This window comes from Theropithecus gelada, chromosome 1 (genome assembly GCF_003255815.1).
Source record: "Theropithecus gelada isolate Dixy chromosome 1, Tgel_1.0, whole genome shotgun sequence".
Classification (NCBI taxonomy): Eukaryota; Metazoa; Chordata; class Mammalia; order Primates; family Cercopithecidae; genus Theropithecus; species Theropithecus gelada.
This window is the reverse complement of record NC_037668.1, coordinates 1,375,180-1,395,146: the sequence shown is the minus strand read 5'-3', so window position 1 is coordinate 1,395,146 and position 19,967 is coordinate 1,375,180. Positions and strand designations below refer to the sequence as shown.

The following is a 19,967-nucleotide window of genomic DNA, read 5'->3' as shown; positions in this document are numbered from 1 at the left end:
CGGTACTTTTTTCTGGCCTTCCTAACTCCTTTCCTCTCCCACTACTCTCCTTTCCTCTTCCTATTTTGCTTCTCTGTGCATAATCTTTTGTTGTCAACCACTTTTAAGATGAATTCATCCCAGCTGGAAAACAACTCGTCTTCCTCCCTCATTCTGAGTTCAGGTACCCAGGTAGCTCCCCTTCTTGGGGCTGGAACCTTTCTCGCTGAGCTCAGCATCCCAAGCTGTGAGGTTGATCTATCCGTGAGTCCTCCAATGTGCTGGCCTCCTCATGACGCCAGACTGGCTCCTCTTCCCTCCCCCCATGCCTCATCCCCAAAGAAATCTAAACTCTGTGGCGTCTGAAACTCTCTGCGCCTGTGTCCCCAAGGTCTCCGCCTGGATCCAAGACTTTTGTGACCAAAGCGGGGTCGGGTAGGGGGGCGGCAGTACCTCTTTGCAAGCGTGAAGCTCCGGTCCGGTTCCCTGGGTCACCTGGAAGGCGGTCCCAGCCCAGAGCAGCAGCCGCAACAGCCGGGGTGTGCGCCTCTCAGTTGTTCCCCTGCCTCTGGCGGAGAGACGGTGGCCAGGCTCAGCCATAGTGTTGTCCTGAGTGAGCGGCAGTAGCGGCTCAGGTGCTGCGGCTGCTGCTTCTGCTGGCAGAAGGCGGAAAAAAAGGGGAGGGAGGTACACAGGGAGGGGATGCAAGAGGCCAGGCTCGCTCCAGTCACCTCCCTGCGGCTACGCCAACACCGCCCATCCTTCCTCCTCCCTCAGTCCTCTCCTCCTACCCACGTCGCCTTGACAACCGCCTCCTCTCTGGCTCTGCGCGGGTGGGGCAGGGACCACGCGCGCCTCTGCCGCTCACCTGCGGGTCGCCATGGCAGCCGCCGCAGCTGGTGCGCGCGGCGTGGGCGCGGGAGAGCGCGCGCCCGGGGTGCGCAACCGGCCCAACAGGCATGCCCCGGGCTCGTGTGAAGAACGCGGTGGAAGCATCCTCCAGGCCAGCGCCAACAAATTTCCGTTTTCTACAGCCCTTTCGGGCTAGGGGTTATTTTATGAGCATCTCTGATTTTGTACACGTGGCATGTGAACCGAGAGAAAGAAGATGGAGAGATCACCCTCCAGAAGTCGTCGCCTAGAAGAGGCCCCAGTACGTGTTCCCTCCTACGAAGGCCACTCCTGGAGATCTTACATCCCGCCAAATCCATCCGTGCTTTTACAACCGGCTAGATGAGAAGCCCTGACACTGCAGTTGATCGGAGTTTAAGCAAGGAGTTTGCCTTAGCCGCAATTTTCCAAGTACCGCACGTGCCGCCCCCACCCCGACCCCCGCCCCCAGACAGGGTCTCACTCTCTCACCCAGACTGGAGTGCAGTGGCGCGATCTCGGCTCACTGCAACCTCCGCCTCCGGGGTTCAAGAGATTCTCCTGGCTTAGCCTCCTGAGTAGTCGGGACTCCAGGCGCGTGCCACCAAGCCCAGCTAATCTTTTTCCTATTTTTTATAGAGACGGGGTTTCGCCATGTTGCCCAGACTGGTCTCGAACTCTTGGGCTTAAGCGATCCACCCGCCTCCGCTTCGCGAAGTGCTGAGATTAGAGGCGTGAACCACCGCGCCCGGCCCTCTTTGGTCTCTTGACATCCTCATTCTCTCATGGTTTTGAAAGCCTTTTGTTAGGTGCGAGCCAGAAGGAAATTTCTGGGTCATCTTTAAGGACTTCTTTCCTCAACTGAAGTCTTTTGCAGAAGTCGTGATGGTGAGCGGCCCGCGCTTTTCCGCCGAGGCTCAGGAGTGCAATTCCAAGGCTCGGGGCCCACTCAGCGGCGCTTTCCCTCTGCATTCCCCGGAGCATCCTCCCCAGAGGCCTCCCGCGGTCAGCCGCCAGGTGGCGCCCTCCTCGGAGGGAATTCCTCTGTCTTAAATGGCTGGGCAGTTGCCTGGCAACCGAAACCAGCGTTCCAAACAATTGGGACCCGGGATCACATGCGAGTGAGGCTGTGCTGCGGCTGAGCGGACCTCCCATCCCTCTTAGAAGAGTTAGGCATTTAGCCATGCCTCCCACCCGGGACCCTTTCCAGCAGCCTACATTAGATAACGATGATTCCTACTTAGGAGAACTGCGGGCTTCCAAGGTACTGTGGTTTCTTGCGCAGATTCCTAGTAGGGTCACCGGTAGTCTTCTTTCTGTCAGTGTGATGGGCAGAGATGGTAACATAAAGCACTCTGGTGAAGACACTCAGTCGGGTACCAGAGAAGTCTGTTTTCTGCCTGCCTCCCTATCTCCATATTCAGGTTGGCTAACGTTTCAGAGGAGTTTCTGAGCAGGGGAAAGTAGAGCTCTAGTCTAGAAGAACAAGGGGCTCTGGCAACTCAAACCAATTGTGAGTATAAGTTATGACAGGGCCCAGGTTCCTTCAAGCTACCCATTTGCCTGTTGGGAAGACTGTTCTCTGAAGAGAAATGAGATATGGAGTGGGAGAGAATCCTCTGAAAGTCACCAGAGGTCATGCTTTATACATCTGTGTTCACACTCTGTCTTCTGGTTAACACCACAATGTGTTTGTTATGTGTGTGTTTAGCATGATGGTGGTCACTGATTTAGGAACTTAGATGATCTTTTTTCTGGTAGGAGTGATTGGGATATTTGAAGTGGTGCACAATAAGATGAATTAAGTGGTAATTGTTGTCTAATAACAATATTAAGAGCCCCTTTTTATTTATTCAATACTTATTTACTATAAGCCAGACACTCTGCTAGACACCAAGGATATATAAATAAATTAGATGTAGCTTCTGCTGTTAAGGAACTCTAGTAGTGAAGATAGACCGACAATAGCAAAAATGCTTGCACAACAGCACATGTTGTGACAGAGTTGTGTGTAGGGTGCCGTGAAAACCAGGAACTTAAAGGAAAGCTTCACAAAGCAGATGCATTTTGATGTCCAAATATGAGTTAGGTAGGCCAGGTGAGGGAGTGGGTAGAATATGAGTTAGGAAGAAGGAAACAGGAACCAGATATGCAAGGCAAAGGGAGCAGCAGGTGCAAATACATGGAAAGGAGATAGAGAATGGCTTGTCTGGGGAACTGCAAATAATCCAGAAGGGCTGGAGTGCAGGCATGAAATGGAGGCACTCAGAGATCAGAGCTGGGAGATGCCCTTGGTGGGCTGGGTATGCTGTGTACACCATGCTAGCTAGCTAGCTATGGTTTCATCCTAGAGATGTGAGGAATCATGGTGGGATTTTTTTTTTTTTTTTTTTTTTTTTGAGACAGGGTCTCCTTGCTCTGTCACCCCAGCTGGACTACACTGGTACAATCTTGGCTTACTGCAGCCTCGAACTCCTGGGCTCAAGCAATTCTCTCAACTCAGCCTCCCAAGTAGCTGGGACCACAGGTGGTGCCACCACACCTGGCAAATTCTTATTTTATTTTATTTTATTTATTTATTTATTTTTTTTTTTTGAGACAGAGTCTCGCGCTGTGTCACCCAGGCTGGAGTGCAATGGCGCGATCTCGGCTCACTGCAAGCTCCGCCTCTCAGGTTCACGCCATTCTCCTGCCTCAGCCTCCGAGTAGCTGGGACTACAGGCGCCCGCCACCACGCCCGGCTAGTTTTTTGTATTTTTAGTAGAGACGGGGTTTCACCATGTTAGCCAGGATGGTCTCGATCTCCTGACCTCGTGATCCACCCGCCTCGGCCTCCCAAAGTGCTGGGATTACAGGCTTGAGCCACCGCGCCCGGCCTTCTTATTTTATTTTTTTGTAGAACCAGGATCTTCCTTTGTTGCGCAGGCTGGTCTCAAACTCCTAGCCTCAAGTGATCCTTCTGCTTTGGCCTCCCAAAGTGCTGAGATTACAGGCATGAGCCGTAGGTCCCAGCCCCATAGCAGGATTTTAAGTACCAAGTGACACAATCAGATGGGTGTTTTAGGAAGCACAAGTGGCAGCAGACTGGATAGGATGAGAGTGAGACAAGAGGGATCAGTTAGGAGGCAAGTGAGGCGATCTCCAGGAGGAAGAGTAATGGATCTACAGCAGTACCACAGGGGATGGAGATCAGGTGCAGATGTGAGAAAGGTGCACAGGGCAGGACTGACAGGACCTGGGGACTGACTGGATACGGGCCCAAGAGAGGAGGTGAGTCTAGGATAACTGCTAGGTTCCTAAGGGTTTAATTCTGAGGGTTCACTGAAATGGGGCATCCTGGGGAAGCAGGTTTGGGGAGAAAGATGTTGAGAAACATCAACTATGTAGACGTTTTTGTAGTGACTGTGGGACATTTAAGTGAAGATCAATAGTAGGCAACAGGGTTGAGAGTTCTGGATTGAAGATGTATGATGGAGCTGTGTATCCATGTGAGCTACGGTATCCATATAGTAGTTGAAGCCATGGAAGGGAATCAGCTCATCCAGTGGATGTGAGCATAAGAAAAGTAAAAACGAGACCCTTGGAGAATAGCACTGTCTAAGGGACAGAGAGAAAGTGGAGCTGAGACAGTAGCTGAGAGATAAGGGCCAGAAATAAGAGGAAAACCCAGAGGAGCTGGGCCCACAGAGCATGGTGTGGGCATTTGAGGGAATCAGCATTATGATGTCAGAAACAGCTGAGTTCAAATAAGATCAGGCCTGGAAAGGATCCACCTGAACTGGCCACAGAGTTCACTGATAACTAGCAAGAGCAGTTTTAGGGGGTGCTTGAGGCAGAGGCCAGACTACAGTGAGCTAAAGAGGGTATGGGAATGGTGAGTGAGGAAGTAGAGATAGTAAATATTGACTCCTGAAAAGGTCTGGTTGTGTAGGGAAAGTGATAGGCTGGTAGCTAGACCATGACAAAGAAATGAAGATGAGGCTTGGGTCAGAAAAGAGCATATGCAGAATGGTACAGGTCTCAGAAGCACGGGGAAGTGTAGGTCCGGGGAGTAAAAGGGACTTTCCTTTCCCTGAGATGGAAAGAAAGTGGATGTAAAGATGACATTCGTGCTTGACAGTCTGGACTTTCTCAGTGAAAGACAATCTCATCCTTCTGCTGACAGAGATGACGAGGTTTAAGTGGTCTTCAAGGAGAGTGGGAGGAGTGCTGCTCAGGGCCCCATCAAAGGATAACTGAGCCTATGCTGGCATCAAATACCTGTAGCTTTCTTTCTTTCATACTTCATTATTCTTGGTGATAGCACAGTGGCTGATACACACTGTTCAATTAAGGTATGACTGTAATTCCAGGCGTTTGGGAGGCTGAGGCAAGTGGATCACCTGAGGTCAGGAGTTCAAGACCAGCCTGGCCAACATGGTGAAACTCCATCTCTAATAAAAATACAAAAATTAGCCAGATACACTGGCACACACCTGTAATCCTAGCTACTTGGGAAGCTAAGGCTGGAGAATCGCTTGAACCCAGGAAGTGGAGGTTGTAGTGAGCCGAGATCACGCCACTGTACTCCAGCCTGGGCAACAGAGCGACACTCCTTCTCAAAGAAAAAAAAAAAGGTATGGCTCACATAGCACTTTGCCATACTGGGGAGAAGGAGGATTACAATGTTGGATAGGTCTAATGAGAGTTCTTTTTTTTTTTTTTTGAGATAGAATTCTACTCTTATTGCCCAGGCTGGAGTGCAGTGGCACGATCTCGGCTCACTGCAACCTCCACCTCCTGGGTTCAAGCGACTCTCCCTCCTCAGCCTCCCAAGTAGCTGAGACTACAGGCACCCACCACTACCCCCAGCTAATTTTTGTATATTAGTAGAGATGGGGTTTCATCATGTTGGTCAGGCTGGTCTCAAACTCCTGACCTTAGGTGATCTGCCCACCTCAGCCTCCCAAAGTGCTGGGATTACAGGGGTGAGACACCACACCCAGCCAGAGTTCTAATAGGTTGTTAGTTGCACTGACTGGAATTCAGTCAAATGATATATTGGATTCAACCGTTTTTTAATACCATGTGTTAGGTCAGTGTGCTAGGAGCTGGGGATACAGTGGCGAATATGGCATTTTATATATAATGAAGAAATCTGTTACATGCTTTTTACGTTCATGCCTGTGGAGCTTTATTGAGAACTAATGTCCAGTGGACTTTTTCTGCCATTCCTGCAATCAGTGACCCTTCCCTGCTTACTGGAATCTTTGTCTTACCTGCTTAGACATTGCACTCTGCTGATTCCGTCTCTGATTGCTTCTCTGGGGTCCTCCTCACTCCCAGTTATAATACTGTACAATCCTCACAAACCAGTTCTTCCCTTTTGGCCTGACTCCATTTTGCAGGCTTCAGCTACTACTTCATGTGGACAACCAATCCTTCTCTCCTCCAACAAGTTACACTTCCAGTTTTCTACCTGTTATTTGCATTAGAATGTCTCACCTTTTCTTCAAACTCAGTACATCTAAACCTGAGCTCATCATTTTTCCTATCTGCTCCCAACTCTTTACTCCCCTCATCCCACTCTATACCTTCTCCTATATTTCTGGCCTGTTTCTGTCAGTTCTCACTAAGAAAACTTAGGAGGATCAAGAGCCTGGGGAGTCTTGCCCCATACCATTCTTCTCTTTGCAGATGTCTGAGATTCAAATAAAACCAGATGGGGCCGGGCGTGATGGCTCATGACTATAATCTCAGCACTTTGGGAGGCTGAGACAGGTGTATCACTTCAGGTCAGGAGTTCAAGACCAGCCTAGCCAACATGGCAAAACCCTGTCTCTGCTAAAAATACAAAAATTAGCTGGGCATAGTAGCACATGCCTGTAATCCCAGCTACTTGAGGGGCTGAGACAGAAGAGTCACTTGAACCCAACAGGCAGAGGTTGCAGTGAGCTGAGATCATGCCACTGCACTCCAGCTTCTGTGACAGAGTAAGATTATGTCTGAAAAAATAAAACAAAAAACACAAATAAAACTGGATGGAATAAGGCGATGCTACTGAAGCTAACCACATCAGCAAGGCTTCCTGTATAACCAGGTTGTCCTGGATATGGTTTCTCTTTTGCAGAAATTGCCATACAAGAACCCAACTCACCTTGCTCAGCAGCAGGAACCCTGGAGTCGGCTCAACTCAACCCCCACAATTACTTCCATGAGGCGGGATGCCTACTATTTTGATCTCGAGGTATCTAGCATTGAAATATTATTCCTCTTTGCAGCCATTTAGGGTTTTGGTTTTTTTGTTTGTTTGTTTTTTCCTGTCACCCAGGGTGGAATGCTGTGGCCTGATCATGGTTTACTATAGACTGAACCTCCCAGGCTCAGGCAATCCTCCTGCCTCTGCCTCCTGAAACTATAGGCATGTGCCATGACATGCAGCTAATTTTTTTTTGAAGAGATGAGGTCTCAATATGTTGCTCAAGCTGGTCTCAAACTCCTGGCCTCAAGTGATCCTCCCATTTCAACCTCCCAAAATGCTGGGATTATAGGCACGAGCCACTGCACCCAGCCCTTAATATTCTTTTTGAAAGTTAGTCTGTCCCTAACTGCTTCAGTACTTTTCCTTTTGTCTCTAACCCAAGATCCTACCAAATCCAAAGCCAAAAACCAATTTATCTGGCCTCTGGGAAGCCAGAAGACTTAAGTTTTGCTCCGGGCAGTTATCTAGAGCAAATGATTTTACAGACCTTCTCATTCTCTGTTGAAAATGAGGACTGAATATAAACATGAATGAGGTAAAGTTCATTAAGCCCATATCAGGAACAATATTCCTAACTCTCCAGTGAGAGCTCACCACTCCCTAGACCTAACCCCAAGATAATTCCATATCAACCAGAGTTATCATGTACAACAAATTAGTGTGTAAGGAGTTGTGGATTCCAGGCCCAAGAGAGCCTTCACTATACTTTTGGGGAAGAGTAGAGCACAATAGAACCTGACTAGAGCAGGGATACAGGTGGCCAAGCTAACCTTGGGGGGACTGACTTCTGTAGATACCAAAGGATGACCTGGACTTCCGCTTAGCAGCCTTGTACAACCACCACACTGGGACATTCAAGAACAAAAATGAGATACTGTTAAACCAGAAGACCACACAAGATGTCTGTAGGTAAGTGGTAGAGGCAGAGCCTCTCCAGCCTAAACATGCTGCCATCCAGTCATATAGGGTAAAATGTCACCAGGAAAACGATAATCACTAGGTACTCATTTGTATACGAATTTCTGTATTTTTACATCTGTGTCTATAATATAGTTTCTGTATTTTCACTAAGATGAACAGAAATCACCCAAGATTGTGCTCATCTGTATAAACAAAATCTTTAGTTAATCTCACAGAGGTAAAAAAGGTCTTTGGCTGCTTTATTCTTGAGATCACATGCAACTACCTTGCCCTCCTCACATTTCTATGATTGATTTCTCCACTGTTCTTCCCTACGCATTCCTCTAGAACCAAGATCCAATTCCCTGGAGAATTTTTAACCCCTCCCACTCCACCCATCACTTTCCTGGCTAACATCAGACACTGGATCAACCCTAAAAAGGAGTCCATCCACAGCATCCAGGGATCCATAGGTAAGGGTTAGAAGACTGGGTAAGCAGATGAAGCAGTGGGGGTCTTTCTAAATGGACCCATGAATCAGGGATTTCAGGTGACTGGATAGTAGGGAAGATGAGGGATTTCTGTGGGTCTTGGAAAGCAGCGATTAAGTTGGCAAGTACCAGATTAATACCAGGGGATGTGCTGACTACAGAGCTAGGAAATTAATTCAATTTTTCAGAGCCTCTTTGCTCAGCCTTAGGTCTAGGGGACAAACATTTACAGCAAGGGCAAAACCCTGGGGGTGGAAGACCTATAACTACCTCCCATCAGTCCTCCATATGCCAGTTTTCCCAGCTGTTATGAGAAGCTTCTCCACAGTACCCACAAATGTACTGATGACTAAAGTTTCCTAGAAAAGGCCAAGGATCTGAAATTCAGTCCACTTCCTCTTCTCTTTTCTCCAGTGTCCCCTCACACTGCAGCCACCAATGGAGGCTACTCCCGAAAGAAAGATGGTGGCTTCTTCTCCACCTAGTGTTGACAGATCCCTGAACCAATCACAGTGAAACATACTGCACCCCACTTCCATTAAATAGATTTGTGCAAGATGAAGTCTGAAGTGTCTGTTATCCATAGATTACAAATTGCCACTTGACCTTTTTTTTCTTTTTTTTTTTTTGAGACGGAGTCTCGTTCTGTCGCCCAGGCTGGAGTGCAATGGTACCATCTTGGGTCACTGCAACCTCTGCTTCCCGAGTTCAAGCAATTCTCCTGCCTCAGTCTCCTGAGTAGCTGGGATTACAGGCACACGCCACCATGCCCAGCCAACTTTTGTATTATTAGTAGAGACAGGGTTTCACCATGTTGGCCAGGCTGGTCTCGAACTCCTGACTTGTGATCCACCTGCCTCAGCCTCCCAAAGTGCTGGGATTACAGGCATGAGCCACCGCACCCGGCCTCCACTTGACTACTCTTAAAACACAGGAAGGAAATTACCCAACTTATAGAAACTAGTCCTTTGGGGTATACTTGCTGATTTAGGACAGAACAGCAGTCTTTGGTAGGATACAGATATTCACATTTTGTAAACTGAAGTCACTCCAACCATACAGAGCCGTCCATTCAACACTGCCAGCAAACCTTTATGTGCCAGGATCTGAGCTAAGTGTTGAGGAAACAAAAAAAGATATGAACTACTTTGTATTTTCAGAAGCTCCAAATAGCATCAGTATTTATGCTAAGATCACGCTTAAGAGATTTAGCCGTCCTGAGTCTGGGCATTTGCTGGGCTTTACTTTTCCTTGGTTCCATCTCCCTGGTCCTGACTCACCATTGTTAATCTCTAACTCTGCTATTTGTCCTTGCCTGGGAGTCAACTCCCTTTCCTTTGTGTCAATTTGTGCTGTGATATATACCCCTGATTCTTATAAATATGGTTCAAAAACCTGGTGCTTGGGTTTGCAGTACCTAAAAACTGATGTATTCAGTGATTTCCAAAATTACAAGTCACTCACAGGGACCTGCTGTGTCATAAAAAGGATTGGACAAGAATGGCAAACCTTTCAGAATATTGTATAATAGGTGTTGATGGTTCACACTTGTAATACCAACACTTTTAGCTGAGGCAGGAGGAACACTGGAGCCCGGGAGATCGAGCCTGCAGTAAGCCATGATGGAGCCACTGCGCTCCAGCCTGGGCAACAGAGTGAGACCTTGTCTCAAAACAAGTAAATAAATAAGTAGTTTTCTAAGCTAAAAAAGAGAGAAAGGTTTGGGAAAGGCAAGTGTAAGATCAAAGAGATTCCCAAGAGTATGGTACCCAGGTCTAGGTGGCAGGGGATATACTGCCCAACTCCACCGAGAGGGCCATCACCATCGGTTTGTCAAACAGATCTGCCTGGTCATGCTGGAAACGCTCTCCCAGTCTCCCCAAGGGAGAGTCATGACCATTCCATACCAGCCCATGCCGGCCAACTCCCCAGTCATCTGCGTGGGTGGCCAAGATTGGTGCAGCAACGCTACAGGCTACCCCCACGACACCCATGACCTGGAGGGACCACCTCTAGATGCCTACTCGGTTCAAGGACAACACACCATTTCTCTGCTTGATCTGGTCAAGCTGAACCAGGTGGCAAGACAACAATCTCACTTTGCCATGATGCACAGTGGGACCGGATTCACCCAAATTGACTCCAGCTCTCCAGAGGTGAAAGGCTATTGGGCAAGTGTGGCTACATCTACTCAAACTATGGCCAGGCGCGGTGGCTAACTCCTGTAATCCCAGCACTTTAGGAGGCCGAGACAGGCGGATCACTTGAGGTCAGGAATTCAAGAACAGCCTGGCCAACATGGTGAAACCCCATCTCTACCAAAAATACAAAAATTAGCCGGGTGTAGTGGAGGGCGCCTGTAATCCCAGCTATTTGGGAGGCTGAGGCAGAATTGCTTGAACCTGGGAGGCGGAGGTTGCAGTGAGCTGAGATCACACCATTGCACTCCAACCTGGGTGACAAAGCAGGACTCCATCTAAAAAAAAAAAAAAAATCTACTCAAACCACGCACAAATTTACCATTCCAAATAACTTAATTGGCTGCGTAATCCGCCCCCAAGGCGCCAACATTAATGAGATCCGCCAGATGTCTGGAGCCTGGATCAAAACTAACAACCCAGTGGAAGGGTCCTCTGATAGGCAGGGTACCATCACTGGCTCTGCTGCTAGTATTAGTTTGGGCCAGTATTTAATCGATGCCAGGCTTTCCTCTGAGAAGGGTATGGGGCACAGCTAGAATAGTGTAGGTTCCCTCAGTAACCCCTTTGTGCTGTCTTCCCATGATCCGACTGTGTAATTTCTGGTGATTCCAGGTTTTAAATAATTTGTAAGTGTTCAGTTTCTACACAACTTCATTATCTGCTAAGAATTTTAAAATCACATTCTCTATTCAGCTGTTAATGCTGGGATCCATATTTAATTTTATAAGCTTTTCCCTGTTTTTAGTTTTGTTTTGGGCTTTTTGGGTCATGAATTTTATTTGTCGATAAAAAATGTAAGAGTAGAATATTAATAAGTTTCACTTTAGTTCTGTAATATCAAGAATTTAAGAATTGGCTGGGCGCAGTGGCTCATGCCTGTAACCCCAGCACTTTGGGAGGCTGAGACGGGGGGATCACAAGGTCAGGAGTTTGCAACCAGCCAGTTCGATACCAGCCTGGCCAACATGGTGAAACCTTGTCTCTACTAAAAATACAAAAATTAGCTGGGTATGGTGGTGCATGCCTGTAATCCCAGCTACTCGGGAGGCTGAGGCAGGAGAATCGCTTGAACCCCGGAGGCCGCAGGTTGCAGTAAGCCGAGATGGAGCCACTGCACTCCAGCCTGGGTGACAGAGTGAGACTGCAGCTAAGAAAAAAAAAAAAAAAATTAAGAATTAAAACAAGCTGGGCACAGTGGTTCACACCTGCAATCCCAACACTTTGGGAGGCTGAGGGAGGTGGAACTCCTGAGGTCAGGAGTTCGATACCAGTCCGGACAACATGGTGAAACTCCATCTCTACTAAAAATATAAAAAAATTAGCCGGGTGTGGTGATGGGCGCCTGTAACTCCAGCTACTTGGGAGGCTGAGGCAGGAGACTCGCTTTAACTCCAGACGGGGAGGTTGCAGTGAGCTGAGATAGGGCCACTGCACTCCAGACTGGGCAACAGGAGCAAAACTCCATCTAAATAAAAAAAAGTAAAATAAAAAAAGAAAGGAAAAATAATGGAAAAGAATATCGTGCAATAAATTCCCCCCTCCTCCCCGCCTTTTTTTTTTTTTTTTTTTTTTGAGACGGAGTCTGGTTCTGTCGCCCAGGCTGGAGTGCAGTGGCGCGATCTCGGCTCACTGCAAGCTCCGCCTCCCGGGTTCACGCCATTCTCCTGACTCAGCCTCCAGAGTAGCTGGGACTACAGGCGCCCGCCATCACGCCCCGCTAATTTTTCTATTTTTAGTAGAGACGGGGTTTCACCGTGTTAGCCAGGATTATCTCTATCTCCTGATCTTGTGATCCGCCCACCTTGGCCTCCAGAAGTGCTGGGATTACAGGCATGAGTCACCACGCCCGGCCTAAATTCCCATTTTTAATTAAGTTTGACAACATAATTGTCAGTAATTCAGATATGAAAGAGCTTCTTTCAGGCACTCAGGTGGAGGGTCCTTAAGCCAAACTGTTAAGAGTCCCCTTCCGGCCGGCCGGTCGTGGTGGCTCACACCTGTAACCCCAGCACTTTGGGAGGCTGCAGTGGGTGGATCATCTGAGGCCAGGAGTTCGAGACCAGCCTGGGCAACATGGTGAAACCCCATTTCTACTAAAAATACAAAATTAGCTGGGCGTGGTGGCGCGTGCCTGTAGTCCTAGCTATTTGGGAGGCTGAGGCAGGAGAATTGCTTGAAACCGGGAGGGCAACAGAGTGAGGCTCCACCTCAAAATAAATACATAAATAAACAAATAAGAGTCCCCTTTAACCCAGACCTTCCAATCTATTCACATATCTGCTGCCAAGTGGCTATATGAAGTTTCAGATCTCATTATTTACAGTGGCTTAAGGAGGCAGAGGCGTGACTACCTGGATAATCATATGATGGCGGCTGACATATTAAACATCAAAAAAAGGCACTTGCTTTTAAAAACACGGACTCCTAGACCTCCCTGATAATTCTAACTCAGTATATTTCAGGAGCGTCCCTGGAACATTTCATGTTCTCTTAATGGACATATATATGTATACAGACATACTAGACAGTGTGTGTATATCTCTTAGCAGCAGATGCTGCACCATGCCGTTAGCCCTGGGGATACAAGTGTCGGTAGCATACAAAAAATGTCAAGCCTGAAGAAAAACAGGGATAGTCCCAGCTACGGGGCAGGCTGAGGTGGGAGAATGGCTTGAGCCTGGGAGGTCGAGACTGCAATTAACTATGATCGCGCCACTGCACTCCAGCCTGAGAAACAGAGTGAGACTGTTTCCAAAAAAAAGAAAGAAAAACTGAAAAAGGGGCTGGGCGCGGTGGCTCATGCCTGTAATCCCAGCATTTTGGGAGGCCGAGGCGGGCGAATCACTTGAGGTTAGGAGTTCGACACCAGCCTGGCCAAACATGGTGAAACCCCGTCTCTACCAAAAAATACAAAAATTAGCCGAATGTGGTGAGGCGGGCCCGTAGTCCCACCTATTCGGGAGACAGAGATGGGAAGATCGCTTGAGCCAAGGAGGTCGAAGTTGCAGTGAGCCGATATCGCGGTTCTGCACTCCAGTATGGGCCACAAGAGCAAGACCCTGTCTCAAAAAAAAAAAAAAAAAAAAAAAAAAGGAGCAAAAGAAAAAAAAGAAAAACAAGGAGAAATGGGAAAGTGGTTGGAAAATAAACCAGCGGCGAACAAGGCCTCTGCGACCTTCCAGCTCCCGGGGGAGGGGCGGCGGCTTATTTACTCTTGGCCACCGCGCTCAGCGTCCCCACCCGCCGCCGACCGTTCTCGTGCTCGCCGCTACGCCACTGGCAGCCCGCAGCCCGCAGCCCGGTGGCCGTGCCCAGATCAGAATCGCCTCGATAATCACTGGCCCGGGACAAGCCCGGCCTCGTCTATCTGATCAATTCATCACTTCTGAGCGCCGGGCCCCGCAGGGCCAGCTCCAGGACCTCGGGGACCGCGGCGTTGCCGCCGCCTAAGGGGCCTCTCTGCACAGCGCCTCGAGTGGGGGGCTTCGCAGGAGGAGAGCTTTTCATTTCGGGTCGGACCGGCGGGGCTGGGGTCACGACCCGATCAAATAAGATCAAAGTGTAAGCGGGAGGAGGGGCGCAGGGGTGGGCGCACGCACTCGCCTAACACGCTCCAAGCGCGCACACTCACACACTCACGCGTCCACTCACACTCAGCCAGCACGCGCCTCCCACGCGACACCACAGCTCCGCACACAACACCCACGGTCCAGGCCACTCTCCCTCCCTAAAACAGCGGAAGTCCGCTCCTCCCCACCCCCCAATCTGCGGCTTTTAAGCCCTCTACCCCCTCCCGCGCCTTGGAGGATTCTGGGAGGAACCACCGAGCACCGGCGGACGGGTCCTGAGGAACCGGGTGTTCCTCAGAGTGCGCGCGTTGCTGCCCTCGCGTGGCTCGGAGGGGAATATAGGTCCCTGGAAAAGGCGGTACTAATTTCCACCATACAGAATCCTGGTTCTTTTTTTTTTTTTTTTTTGGAGACCGGTTCTCGCCGTGTCGCCCAGTCTAGAGTGCAGTGGCGCGAACACGGCTCATTGCTCCTAGCTTAAGTGATCCTCCCACCTCAGCCACCTGAGTAGCTGGGACCACAGGAGAGTGCCACCGCACCTACCCTTTTGACCTTTGTATAACAACATATTTATAGCCATATCTTTAGTTTTTCTGTGATCTTGACTTTAATTTGTCTTCAATTTCTTTCTTCTTTCCTTCCTTCTTTCTTTTCTTTACTTTTCTTTTTTCTTTTCTTACGTGGAGTCTCGCTCTGTTGCCCAGGCTGGAGTGCAATGACCCGATCTTGGCTGACTGCAACCTCCGCCTCCCGGGTTCAAGCAATTCTCCTGCCTCAGTTTCCGGAGTAGCTGGGATTACAGGGGTCCACCACTATGCCTGGCTAATTTTTGTATTTTTAGTAGAGATGAGGTTTCACCATGTTGGCCACGCTGGTCTCGAACTGCTGACCTCATGATCCACCCGCCTTGGACTCCCAAAGTGCTGGGATTACAGGCCTGAGCCAATGCGCCCAGGCCAATTTCTTTCTGTTTTTTGTAGACGGAGTCTAGCTCTGTCACCCAGGGTGGAGTGCACTGGCACGATCTCAGTTCACTGCAACCTGCATCTCCTGGGTTCAAGCGATTCTCCTGCCTCTGCCTCCCAAGTAGCTGGGATTACAGGCATGTGCCACCACTTCCAGCTAATTTTTTATTTTTAGTAGAGTTGTGGTTTCTCCATGTTGGTCAGGCTGGTCTCAAACTCCCGACCTCAGGTGATCCGCCTGCCTTGGCCTCCCAAACTCCTGGGATTACAGGCATTAGCCACCACACCCAGCCCTTAAATTTTTAAATATGATTCAACTTCAGGATATTTATAGGTGAGTGACTTCTTTTCCAAGAAGACAGCAATCCCTGGTCGTTACCATGGGGAGCATCGGCTTCCCCAGTAGCTCCTTCTCCCTAGGGAGAAGGCAAATATTTTACCAAAGGGAAAGGTGAGGAATAGAGTACATATGTATGTATGTCTGTATGTATTTACTTACTTATTTGTTTGAGACAGGGTCTTGCTCTGTCGCCCATGCTGGAGTGCAGTGGTACAATCACAGCTCACTGCAGCCTCAACCTCCTGGGCTCAATTGATCCTCCCATCTCAGCCTCCCAAGTTGCTGGGACCACAGGTAACATCTGGCTACTTTATTTTCTTTTTCTTTTTTTTTTTTCTTTTGAGACAGAGTCTCGCTCTGTGGCCCAGGCTGGAGTGCAGAGGCACTATCTGGGCTGACTGCAACCTCTGCCTCCCAGGTTCAAGCCATTCTCCTGTCTCAGCCTCCTGAGTAGCTGGGATTACAGGTGCGTGCCACCACGCCCAGAAAATTTTTTGTAGTTTTAGTAGAGACGCGTTTTCACCGTGTTAGCCAGGATGGTGTCAGTCTCCTGACCTCATGATCCATCAGCCTCAGCCTCCCAAAGTGCTGGGATTACAGGCGTGAGCCACCGCACCAGGCCCACACCTGGCTATTTTTTTAAAAAATTTTTTGTAGATACAGAGATCTCACTATGTTGCCCAGTCTGGTCTTGAACTCCTAGGCTCAAGCGATCCTCCTGCCTTGTCCTCCCAAAGTGCTGAGATTACAGGCATGAGCTACTGTGCCCGGCCAGATTCTGAACTATATAATATATTCAGTGCTGTCACAACGGGATAACAGGAATGATGGTATTCACTAATGTGAACTAAAAAGGTAGGCTATGAACTGAACACAGGGGAGTATTGAACAAACTTCAATAAATTCAGCATGTGACAAATAAATTGACAAAGATTGTAGGGAAAAAAACGTTTATTTTCAAGGATTTGTGCAGACAATGGTGAATAAAAATTTGTATTTCAACTATAAAAAGGAGCTGACTTCATTCCACCCTGGCCTACAGGGTTTAGGGTGATGCCAGTTTGAATCTGAGGCTATACTGCTATCCCCATTCCTCCACCTGTAAAAGATTCCCCCAGAGGAATAACTTCCTATAACTTTTAGTCAAAAATATGCAAGACACATCAAACAAAGTAATGAGTTAAACAAGTTTCTGCTTATCTGCTTAGGGAAAGTCAAGAAATAAAACAAATGTGTATTTGTTTCTTGCTGTAAATTACCTTTACCTTGTGCACTTTTTGGTACATTCTGCTATGAAAACATCTCAAAATGTGACAACACAAAGAGTTTAGGTCAAGATGACCCACCCAGGAGGCTGTAAGAACTGGTTTGAACTAGTACTGTGGAATGGAACTAGTTTAAAATATGAAGCAGCTCTAAACACCAAGCTTAGAGACATTAGAAAACAAAAATCATTAAAGCTACAAAATAACAAGTGCAAACATGCTGAACCTGTTTCCAGGGAGTGACATTCCCTTTGGCCAACAGGTCCCAAACTCACACCCACAAGGTGTAACTCTCTTTCCTGTTCCACTAGATTTCCTTTCTCTCATCTCAAAGGTCTTCAGAAATGACAATGGAAAACATATGAATTGTTGAAATTTACCCTGTGGACCAATTCCTGAAGAGATAACAGCCACAACTCTGAGATGATTAGACATGTAGTGTTTACTTGATGACTTTCTGTATTTCTAGAAACCCTCAAAGCATTAAACTGCCTATTTCCAAATCTAAACTTCCTAGCAGCTTTTATTATTTGGAGTAAGCAGACAGAAGACAATTTACTGCCACACAGGAATCAACCACAGCTAACTTGTCCACCATTAAGTTTTACGATAATGGACAATTCAACTGGAAGATCCATGCCTATGCTTGCTTATAATAATTTAATTTTAGACCTACTCTTTTTTTTTAAATAGAGAAGTTCTAGACATCCAACAGCTGATCCTTCTGTAGATATAAGGAGGGAATGGAGAAGTCTTCCTGTCAAATGCTGAGCCATCTAAAATGGTCTGTTCAGGAGTTACTAACTCCATGGCAAAATCCTTCAGTATCAGTTGCAAAGTTCTGTTTTCTTCCACTTCAGGAAACACCCTCATTTGATTTGTGGATCCTATGAACTGTCCAAACACACTGATGAATATCAGCAACTTCTCTCATTTGAATTTCTCATGTCCTTAAAGTAAGTAGAATTTTCAGAGACAACTAAAGAGTAATGCAATATGAAGAAAATTAAGAGTTGACTAAGAAAAATAAGTAATCAACTAAAAATTGCTGTAACAACTCAGAGTAAAACACAAAATAAGTTTGTGGTCTTTTATAAGATGACAAAACTTCAATCTGACATCACAAATTCTGATACTAGACAAATTTACTAGTATATGAATCAATATGCTAGATTTCTTTCTTCTACCCCAACTGCAAATATATTAAACAATTTTTCAATAGTTTCTTTTTCCTTAGTTGTGGCATTTAAAACTGAGTAACAGTATTTAGCACTAAGTAATTTAGAAAATATAAAAAGGTTTTATGAAATAGCAACAGTTGATTCATTTTTCATATACCATCTGATCAAGTGAAGTCTCCATTTGAGGATACTGGTGAACAGAAAAAAATTTTTCTTGTCTAAGCCACTGCTTTCTGGTCTCATCACACAGATAATTCTCAAATTTTATGTAGGCCCAGATTTTCTTGGCAAAACTCAAGATACCAGCACATAACACAGCTACTTCATCTGTTCTCTTTTTGCAGTGAGCACTATGCCTCTCTTTTATGTTCCCAGATGGGTACATGAAAGATAAATTCCTAAAGCCAAAGAATATCTTGGCATTTCATAACTGTTTCCCACCCAACATCCCCTCCCCAATTTGCCAGATCCAAATCAAAGAGTGAAAAGAAGTCTTGAAAATTCTCTCTTCAAAAGAGGTCTGAACACAGCCTAGTTCCTTCCCTAACGAGCCTCAGTTTGTAAAGATCCTGATGAGGAGCTGAAGAACAAAACAAGATGACAGGTTTTTATGAAGGAGGTATGTAATCTTATCACCGAGGGGTGTAATTTATCTGGACATCATATGCACTCTGCCAAGGACTGATTTACACACAGATCAAAGGAAGCTGGCTTTCTGTAGTCCCCTGAAGCATACATAATGTTCGTGACCATGAGTTTTCCCCACATATAGCAGGGGCTGACGCTGTGGTGTCATTCTGGGGACTGATGATTTCAGCTGAACTCTCCTACACTGAGTCCAGGTCTCCAACAGGTTCTTCATCCCCGTCCCCTTGGTTGGCAGTTGATGACTTGGATACTTTGGAATTCATTTTATAAACAGGACGTAAAAGGCCATTACAACACAAGCAATTGCCACAGCAGCATGCAGCCTGGTTCCAATCACAGCGGCTAGCAGGCAAAAGAGAGAAGAAATCACACCCTGCCCTTCATATAAGTCCTCACTTTCAAGGTGATATTTTGAAGTCTCTAGTCACAGACAGACATATCAATGCTCTCAAGGACCTGGGATGTTTTTATTTTATTTTTTGAGGCAGTCTCACTCTGTCGCCCAGGCTGGAGTGCAGTGGCGCAATCTCGACTCACTGCAACCTCTGCCGCACGGGTTCAAGCAATTCTCCTGCCTCAGCCTCCTGAGTAACTGAGATTACAGGCGCCTGCCACATGCCCAGCTAATTTTTGTATTTTTAGTAGAGATGGGGTTTCACTATCTTGGCCAGGCTGGTCTTGAACTCTTAACGTCAGGTGATCCACCCGCCTTGGCCTCCCAAAGGGCTGGAATTACAGGCATGAGCCACTGCGCCCGGCTCCCTGGCTAAATTTTGTATTTTTAGTAGAGACGGGGTTTCACCATGTTGGCCGGGCTGGTCTCGAACTCCTGACCTCGGGTGATCCGCCCACCTTGGCCTCCTCAAAGTGTTGGGATTACAGGCATGAGCCACAGCACCCAGCCTCTGGGATGTTTCTAAATGCTATCCTTATGCTTTAGGGTCTAGGTGAATATACTGTTTGTTTATATTTTGTCCTTTTTCCAAAAAAAAATTTAGGTAGATAGGATTCCAAATCTATGTGCCTCAAACAAACACTAAAAAAAGCATCCGAGTTAATTAAATCAAACCTTAAAAGAGACTCCAATGTACCCTTGACAGAAAATCAAGAAAAAATTTTCTGTAGAAAAATCTTTTTCCCACTGAAGGGAGGAATTCCACCCCAGCCTAAAATGGTTTGATGTGTATACTTTTTTTTTTTTTTTTTTTTTTTTTTTTTTTTTTTTTTTTTTTTTTTTGTTTTTTTTTTTTTTTTTTTTTTTTTTTTTTTTTTTTTTTTTTTTTTTTGAGACGGAGTCTCGCGCTGTGTCACCCAGGC

At 47.0% G+C, this 19,967-nt stretch overlaps 2 protein-coding genes, 1 long non-coding RNA gene, 1 other non-coding gene and 1 pseudogene across 4 annotated transcripts in view; 2 read left to right on the top strand and 3 right to left on the bottom strand.

The window, feature by feature from the left end:
- LOC112626100 (UPF0577 protein KIAA1324) overlaps positions 1-878 on the bottom strand; it is a 71,186-nt gene extending 70,308 nt beyond the window's left edge. The window contains exons 1-2 of the mRNA XM_025387912.1: positions 848-878; positions 433-632 (exon numbers count right to left, since the gene is read on the bottom strand). Coding sequence (XP_025243697.1) covers positions 433-579 — 147 coding nt within the window. The 5' untranslated portion in view covers positions 580-632; positions 848-878. The remainder of the gene's footprint in view (positions 1-432; positions 633-847) is intronic.
- Positions 879-897: 19 nt separating this feature from the next.
- C1H1orf194 (chromosome 1 C1orf194 homolog) lies at positions 898-9,043 on the top strand. Its single transcript, XM_025387923.1, has 5 exons — positions 898-1,132; positions 6,959-7,075; positions 7,884-7,999; positions 8,339-8,463; positions 8,896-9,043. The coding sequence occupies exons 1-5, from the start codon at positions 1,088-1,090 to the stop codon at positions 8,964-8,966; spliced, it is 474 nt and encodes a 157-aa protein (XP_025243708.1). The 5' UTR covers positions 898-1,087; the 3' UTR covers positions 8,967-9,043.
- An 820-nt stretch (positions 9,044-9,863) lies between these two features.
- LOC112636190 lies at positions 9,864-11,218 on the top strand (annotated as a pseudogene).
- Positions 11,219-13,993: 2,775 nt separating this feature from the next.
- LOC112616602 lies at positions 13,994-14,416 on the bottom strand. Its single transcript, XR_003117677.1, has one exon.
- Positions 14,417-16,489: 2,073 nt separating this feature from the next.
- Positions 16,490-19,967, bottom strand: part of LOC112626114 — a 7,975-nt gene continuing 4,497 nt past the window's right edge. The window contains exon 2 of the long non-coding RNA XR_003119832.1: positions 16,490-18,992. This is a non-coding gene — a long non-coding RNA (uncharacterized LOC112626114). The remainder of the gene's footprint in view (positions 18,993-19,967) is intronic.

Coding starts and splice junctions, on each gene's coding strand:
- C1H1orf194 (XM_025387923.1), top strand. CDS start 1,088: ATGGAGAGATCACCCTCCAGAAGTCGTCGCCTAGAAGAGGCCCCA. Junction 7,076..7,883: donor CCTACTATTTTGATCTCGAG/GTATCTAGCATT, acceptor TGACTTCTGTAG/ATACCAAAGGATGACCTGGA. Junction 8,000..8,338: donor ACCACACAAGATGTCTGTAG/GTAAGTGGTAGA, acceptor GCATTCCTCTAG/AACCAAGATCCAATTCCCTG.